Source organism: Mus caroli, chromosome 8, assembly GCF_900094665.2.
Source record: "Mus caroli chromosome 8, CAROLI_EIJ_v1.1, whole genome shotgun sequence".
In the NCBI taxonomy this organism is placed as follows: domain Eukaryota; kingdom Metazoa; phylum Chordata; class Mammalia; order Rodentia; family Muridae; genus Mus; species Mus caroli.
In genome coordinates this window covers 37,281,810-37,290,348 of record NC_034577.1, presented here as the reverse complement: position 1 = coordinate 37,290,348, position 8,539 = coordinate 37,281,810, and the positions used below count along the sequence as shown (strand labels likewise).

General features: G+C 40.2%; 1 protein-coding gene across 1 annotated transcript; it reads left to right on the top strand.

The window, feature by feature from the left end:
* The first annotated feature begins 3,261 nt into the window (after window positions 1-3,261).
* LOC110300316 (disintegrin and metalloproteinase domain-containing protein 26A-like) lies at window positions 3,262-5,571 on the top strand. Its single transcript, XM_021170450.1, has one exon. The coding sequence runs from the start codon at window positions 3,348-3,350 to the stop codon at window positions 5,496-5,498; it is 2,151 nt and encodes a 716-aa protein (XP_021026109.1). The 5' UTR covers window positions 3,262-3,347; the 3' UTR covers window positions 5,499-5,571.
* Window positions 5,572-8,539: the final 2,968 nt, after the last annotated feature.

The window sequence follows — 8,539 nt, the reverse complement described above, 5'->3', positions numbered from 1 at the left end:
CCTCTATCAGCAGACATGGGAGACTAGCTCTCTCCTCTGAGTTTCAGTGGTCAGAGCACTCTCTGCAGGCAAGCTCTCCTCTTACAGGGAAGGTGCACAGATATCTGGTGTTTAAACTTCCTGGCCGAAGATGAAGGCCCAAAACAGGACCTTTCCCAGAAGCTGTGTTGCTTTGGCCTGTCCCAGAAGCTGTCAGCTTCTGTGGTGCACACTCTCACCTGTGCAGACTATGTTCTGTGGAGTCCCGAAACCAAGATGGCTATTGCCGATCCTGAGCCTCCCGGGACTGGCTGACACCTGTCCTCTGGCTGGGAGGGTGGCTGGATGTCTGGAGCCCAAAAAGGGCACTGCCTCAGAAGCTCTGTGGCTGCCACCTGTCCCAGAAGCTGTCAGCTTCTGTGGTGCACACTCTCACCTGTGCAGACTTGCAAAAACTATTGTTAGCAATAAAAGAACCTTTGGTGGAATCACCATGCCTGACTTCAATCTGTACTACAGAGCAATTGTGAGAAAAAAAAAACTGCATGGTGCTGGTACAGTGACAGAAAGGTAGATTGAATTGAAGACCCAGAAATGAACCTACATAACTATGGACACCTGATCTTTGACAAAGGAGCTAAAACCATCCAGTGGAAAAAAGACAGCATTTTCAACAAATGATGCTGGCACAACTGGCAGATATCATGTAGAAGAATTCAAATTGATCCATTCTTATCTCCTTGTAAAAAGCTCAAATCTAAGTGGATCAAAGACCTCCACATAAAACCAAGGACCCTGAAATTTATAGAGGAGAAAGTAGGGAAAACCCTCGAAGATACAGGCACAGGGGAAAAAATCCCTAAACAGAACAGCAATGGCCTGTGCTGTAAGATCAAGAATTGACAAATGGGACCTCATAAAATTGCAAAGCTTCAGTAGGGCAAAAGATACTGTCAATAAGACAAAAAGTCCACCAACAGATTGGGACAGAATTTTTACCAATCCTAAATCTAATAGGGGACTAATATCCAATATATATAAAAAGCTCAAGAAGCTGAAATCCAGAAATTCAAATAACCCCCTTAAAAGAAGGGGTACAGAGCTAAACAAAGAATTCTCAACAGAGGAATACTGAAGGGCTGAGAAGCACTTGAAAAAATGTTCAACTCCCTTAATCATTAGGGAAATGCAAGTCAAAACAACACTGAGATTCCACCTCACACCATTCAGAATGGCTAGGATCAAAAATTTAGGTGTCAGCAGATGCTGCGAGGATGTGGAGAAGGAGTAACACTCCTCCGTTGCTGGTGGGATTGCAAGGTTGTATAACCACTCTGGAAATCAGTCTGGCGGCTCCTCAGAAAACGGTACATAGTACTACCAGTAGATCCAGCAATACCTCTCCTGACCATATACCCAGATTTTCCAATATGTAATAAGGACACATGCTCCACTATGTTCATAGCAGCCGTATTTATAATAGCCAGAAGCTGGAAAGGACCCAGATGTCCCTCAACAGAGGAATAGATACAGAAAATGTGGTACATTTACACATTGGAGTACTACTCAGCTATTAAAAACAATGAATTTATGAAATTCTTGGACAAATGGATGTATCTGGAGGATATCATCCTGAGTGAGGCAACCCAATCACAAAAAAATTCATTAGATATGCACTCCCTGATAAGTGGATATTAGCCCAGAAACCTAGAATACCCAAGATAAAACTTCCAAAACACAAGAAAATCAAGAAGGGAATTAAATATCCATGGAAGGAGTTGCAGAGACAAAGTTTAGAGCTAAGACCAAAGGATAGACCATCAAGAGACTGCCCCACCCAGCGGTCCATCCCATATTCAGCCACCAAATGCAGACACTATTGCATACACGAGAAAGATTTTGCTGAACGGACTCTGATATAGCTGTCTCCTGTGAGGCTTTGCCAGTGCCTGGCAAATACAGAAGTGGATGCTCACAGTCATCTATAGGATGGAACCCAGGGCCCCCAATGTAGGAGCTAGAGAAAGTATAAAAGAGCTGAAGGGATCTGCAACCCTATAGGTGGAACAAGAATATGAACTAACCAGTACCCCCAGAGCTTGTGTCTCTAGCTGCATATGTATCAGAAGATGGCCTAATTGGCCATCATTGGGAAGAGAGGACCCTTGGTCTAGCACACTTTATATGCCCCAGTACAGGGTAAAGCCAGGGCCAAGAAGTGGGAGTGGGTGCGTAGGGGGAGCAGGGCAGGGAGGGGGGTATAGGGGACTTTTGTGATAGCATTTGAAATGTAAATGAAGAAAATATCCAATAAAAAATAGGAAAAAATAAGAAATGCCAGCCATGAGAAGACAGAAATATGCAGGCATTTAAGGCTTGCTGGTGGGCAATTCTTCCCTCTTTAGAGAGAACCATGTCAGTGATCACCTCTTACTGAGAAACAAGGTGAATGATGACCTAGGATTGAAATCCAAAACTTGTTGTAGGCTTCTCTAAATACAGACAGAAATGCACACACAAACACATATATAGAGAGCCACGTATACACACATGCTTATATACACATACACATTCTTATAAAAGCACAAAATGCAATAAATATATGAAATACTAAACTTTAGTAATAGTTGCACTAACGAGATGCATAGCTCTTGAAGACTCACCAGGATGAGCTATGACCTTTCCACAAATATCAACATGTACACGAGGTTCATGATAACACTATAGTTCACACTCACATGCAGCAATATGAAAACAAGCATATGAAAGAGAAAAATGACAAAAGTTTTCTGCCTGAGAGAAGTTTTGACTACCAAAGCAATGATAAGAGTAAGACAGAAAGAAATAGTCAAGTGTGCTCAGGAAGCAGGACAGTGAGGAGAGTAACAATTTCCATGACTACGTATATAAAAGCAATGGCATTCTTAACATATACAATTACTGTTGTGGATAGGGTAAAATTAGAATATTCTGAAACAATGTATAAATAAGGACAATTAATTAAAATGTTTCATTATATAAGAACTAGAAGTGCTTTAGAAATATATTTACAATCACTACTTCAGGTGAGGAAATATGTTTACAGAAGTGTATACTACAAAATTAAAGGAAAAATAGAACTGCATTGTTTAAACATCTTGGAAAAAAGATTATTTGATTTTAACACATTCTCTGCAGTTATAATCTAACTTAACGACCATGATTTACCAATAGCTATTTTGCCCTTACTTGTGTCTGTTTCCTTCAGTCCTGCCTCTATTATGACTCAACTCTGTCAGAAGACACCAGTGCTGCCTGCAACCACACAAAGTGAGGACTGGGACACCAAGGATTTCTCAAGCTCCTCCTTGGCTCTCTAATAGGATACAATGACTGGGGCTAAGGCCCTGGTCCATAAAAGGAACATGTTCCTTAAGTTCTGCCTGTGGACGATGTTCTTCCTCTGTGCATGGTCACCAATTGGACATGCTAAGTACAGAAGCCTTCCAGAAGTAGTGATACCCTTGAGGGTCACTGTCACTAAAGGAAATAATATTTCACCAGGTTGGCTGTCCTATAGCCTGAACATTGCAGGACAGAGGCACATAATCACTATGAAACCCAAGAAAAACTTGATATCCAGAAACTTCTTATTATTCACTTATACTGACCAAGGTGATCTCCTTGAAGAACAGCCTTTTGTACAGAATGACTGCTACTACCATGGCTACGTGGATGAAGACCCAGAGTCCCTGGTCATTGTCAACACCTGTTTTGGGAGTTTGCAAGGCACACTAGAAATAAATGGCACAATTTATGAAATCATGCCCAAGAGCTCAACATCAACATTTGAACATCTGGCTTACAAAATGGATAATGGGGAGTCAGAATCCTCTCCCATGAGATGTGGGTTATCAGAAGAGGAAATAGCAGGACAAATGAAGCTTCAGGAAAGCAATGCCTCCACTCTTTTGCAAATCCCCTATGAGAATTGGTGGACCCATCACAGGTTTATTGATTACTTTGTAGTAATAGATCATAATCGATATGTTCATAGAAATAACAATACCACGACTTGTATTCAAGATATGTTGCAAGTAGTCAATGGAATAAATGGTTTTTATCTCCAAATACAGACTGATGTGGTTTTAACCAAACTTGAAGTGTGGAGTCAAAATAATCTTATCAATGTAGAAGAAGAAATGTCAAAGGTCCTAGGTGCATTCTGTAAATGGAAGATAAATACGATTGGCAATCGTGTTAGACATGATATCATACACCTTTTTGTCAGACGTGGTTATGGTAAATATTTAGGGTTAGCTAATGTAGGTACAGTTTGTTCATATCTTAACTGTGCAGTTAACAGTTTTCTTACTGATTCGTTATCAGATATGGCATTCATCATAGCACATGAGATGGGTCATAACTTGGGCATGAGGCATGATGTAAGTGCATGTACATGTGGGTTACGTAGCTGCATAATGGCCCCATATAAATCAAATTCTCCAAAATTCAGCAACTGTAGTTATGAAGAAATGTTTTCAGTTGTTACCAAAAGAAATTGCTTGTATGATATTCCAGATGCACTAAAAACAATAAATCTGGTGCCGACCATGTGTGGCAATAAATTGGTTGAAAAAGGAGAGGAGTGTGATTGTGGGAACTCTGAATCCTGTTTACAAGATCCTTGTTGTAGCAGCAACTGTGTTCTCAAACCTGGTGCTAAATGTGCTTTTGGACTTTGTTGCAAAAATTGCCAGTTCCTTCAAACAGGCACTTTGTGTAGACAAGAGAAAAATGAGTGTGACCTTCCAGAGTGGTGCAATGGAACTTCAGGTGAGTGTCCAGAAGATGTGTATAAAGCAGACGGAATCCCTTGCAGCCGTAAGGGTTATTGCTATAAAATGGAATGTAAACAACATGATAAACAGTGTCGGAAGATTTTTGGACACGGAAGTAGAAGTGCAGATGAAATTTGCTACATGGAAATGAACAGACGGGGTGACCGCTTTGGGAACTGTGGCAATGATAGCTCTAAGTATGAAAGATGCAAGCTCGCTGATGTACTCTGTGGGCGAATTCAGTGTGAGAATGTGATACAACTCCCCCAAAGGAGAAACCATGAGACAGTGCATTATACTCACTTCAGTAATATCACCTGCTGGACTATGGACTATCATTTTGGGATCACCATAGATGACGTTGGAGCAGTGAGCGATGGCACAGCTTGTGGTCCAGACTATTTATGTGTTTACAGAAAGTGTGTCAGCAAGTCTGTTCTGGTAAGAAACTGTACACCACAGTTATGCCATATGCAAGGAGTCTGCAACAATAAAGATCACTGCCATTGCAATAACACATGGGAACCACCAGACTGTCAACTACGTGGCTATGGAGGTAGTATAGACAGTGGACCACCTCCAGTGCCTTTATCTCCTTCCAATTGGAGTATGTACTTCCTAGCTTTTATAATTATGTATGTGCTTGGCTTTATTGCTTTGTATGGCATTCGTGAATTAAGGAAAAAAATCCTAAAATAATCGGTGCCAGACTCAGAATCTGGTGGTAAAAGTCTCACTAGAAAAAAACAGAATCTCTGATCTTCAGACTTGCAAAACCTAAAGAAGATGCAACAGTTAAAACAAAACAAAGTAATAATAATAATAAAATGTATCCTATAAAACTGTCTTCAGGTATTAATGTGTAGATATTTTTATCTCTATCGCTCTCTCTCTCTCTCACTCTCTCTCTCTCTCTTTCTCTCTCTCTCTCTCTCTCCTCCCTCTCTGTTTCTGTAAATGTGTGTGTGTGTGTCCATGCCTGCGCACACACACACATACACACACACACACACGTGCACCCATGTGTTTGTTTGAAATCCCAGGTCAGATGTTCTGCATCCTCTACTTTGCTTTAGAATCAAAAGCATTCACCAACAAGTTAAAGAAAGTCCTATACTGTCAGAATTTCATTTCTTCAGTTTTGACCTGTTACTCATAGAGTTGGTGTCTGTCTTCTATAAACATAGGTACAACCCATGAGCCTCTGTACGTATTTCTTGGCATTTGGTGTCTCTCAGCTTGAAAGCCCTTCTCCCTTTTCATTCTGCTTTTTCAAGGAAAGAATGGGAGCATCCAGTCCCATTTCTTCATGACAATTCCTGTCCACTAAAGGTTGGCCCTAGCAGAGCCAGAGTGAGTTTGGAAATCTGAGAGAACAATATGAGGTTTCTGGTTTGGTTGCTGTAGTCTCAGATCTTTAAATGCTTCTCAGCCATTCAAGATTTCTCTGAGGAGAGTTTTCAGTTTTAGGTCTGTACTCCATTTATAATTGGATTATTTGGATTCTTTGTCTTAACTTCTCGAGTTCTTTAAATAATTTTGGAGTTTAACCCTCTGTCTGCCATAGGGTGATTGAAGATCTTTTCCAAATCTGTAGACTCTCATCTAGTCCTATTGATGGTATCGTTTGACTTACAGAAGCTTTTCAGTGTCATGAAGTCCATTTATGTATTTTTTATCTGTTTTTAATTAGATTTATTTATTTATTCCGTTTAGAATCCACTATCAGCCCTCCTCCCCTGACATTACTTCCACATATAAGTAATCTTACAAATACCCCTTCCCCTTCTGTTTAGAGAAGAGGACGCCAGGCTCTGGGTGTCCACTACCCACACATATCAAGTCCCTGTGGGACTAGGCACACCCTTTCTCACTGAGGCCAGAAACAGCTGTCCGTTTAGTGGCACAGGATCCACAGGCAGAGAGGGAAGGAACAAGCATGGATAGAGCCCCTGCTCAGGTTGATTGGGGGACCTGTAATGCCTGAGACACTGTGCTTGTTCAGCAAGCTGTCTCCTGTACTGATGACCTCAAGGCTCTGCCCCAGGAACTGTTCTATTAGATTTAGACCAGCAGCATTTGTTGAGCATGTACTCCAATTCCCATTGGATAGTTTTGGCTTTCTTGTCAAAAAATCAAGTTTCAATAAGTCTGTGGATTGATTTCAGTGCCCTTAATTAGATTCTATTGATCAACCTGTCTGTTTATATATCAAAATCATGCAGGGTTTTTTTTTAGATTTATTTATTTATTACATGTAAGTACACTGTAGCTGTCCTCAGACATCCCAGAAGAGTGAATCACAGATAATTACAGATAGTTGTGAGCCATTATGTGGTTGCTGGGATTTGAACTCATGACCTTTGAAGAGCAGTCAGTGCTCTTAACCACTGAGCCATCTCTCCAGCCCAGAAATCATGCAGTTTTTACTACTATTTTCCTGTAGTACATGTTAAAGTCAGTGATGGGGATACCTCCACAGGTTCTTTTATTGTTCAGGAGTGCTTTAGCTATCCTGGTTTGAATGTTTGTTTCCATATGAATTTGAAAGTTTTCTTTCAGGCCGTGTAAAGTATTGGGTTGGTATTTTGGAAGGAAATCAATTAAATCTGTACATTGGTTTTGGTAAAATAGCCATTTTCTAACTATTTATGAAATTGATCCATGTGCATGGGAGACTTTGCATCTTTTGATATCTGTGGTAGGAAATATTTTAAAAATGTCACCATCCTGATCTATACCCAGCTGCTCACTGCTCCAGCAGTCTCATGGCCTCTGCCTCTAGGCCATCCCCAGCCATGACCTATAGTGGTCTTCCCAGGTCTGGTTTGCTTGCCTCAGGGGTGCTAGTTCCTTCTCAGCCACCTACCCCCTTTGACTAGTTGTCTCAAATCCCCTTAACCCAGTAAATTAAAACTCTAGAAGCTTATAATTGATTAGTCAGATTTACATATCAATAAATTCTCAATTCACAGATGCCCACACAATAATCTCAGAGCCAATTGATAAGATTATAAACTGCCCACCTAGATAAGACAAATTGTTCTAAAATTATCCATCCCTTATTTGATATTCATAGCTACCTGTGACTATTTAAAGCCACCAGGAATCTGGATCGTCCTGTTCTTCCTCCATTTTCCTTCCTTCTCCTCTGCCCTGTCTCTGAAAACCTTAGCTCTAACTTGTTTTTCCCTGTCCAATCTCAGGCTTCTTGTATTAATATTTAAATTGATTGGACTACAGATATCTTCTCCATTTTTTTTTCTTCAGAGACTTGAATTCAGTTCTTGTCCTATAGATTTTTAATTTTCTTGGCTAGAGTTACATAGAATATTTTATATTCTTTGTGGTTCTTTTTCATGGTATTATTTCCCTAACCAATTTCACAGGCTGCTTAAAACTTGTACAAGGAGGGCTACTGATTTTTTTGTGTTAATTTTATATCCAGCCACATGGCTGAAGGTGTTTATCATGTGTAAAATTTCTCTAGTAGAATTTTAGGGATCATTTACATATACTCTCATATCATATCATCTGCAAATTCTGATACTTTGTCTTCTTCGTTTCCAATTTGTATCCCATTCATCACCTTTTGTTGTCTTATTGCTCTTGCTAGAACTTCAAGTACTATATTTGATAGGGAGAGACTGGTCTTCCTTGTCCAGTCCCTGATTTTAGTGGAATTGCTTTAAGTTTCTCTTCATTTATTTTGATGTTAGCTATTGGCTTGCTGTATATTG

Excerpts from the sequence above, each read along its gene's own strand:
- LOC110300316 (XM_021170450.1), top strand. The coding sequence starts at position 3,348 with ATGACTGGGGCTAAGGCCCTGGTCCATAAAAGGAACATGTTCCTTAAG.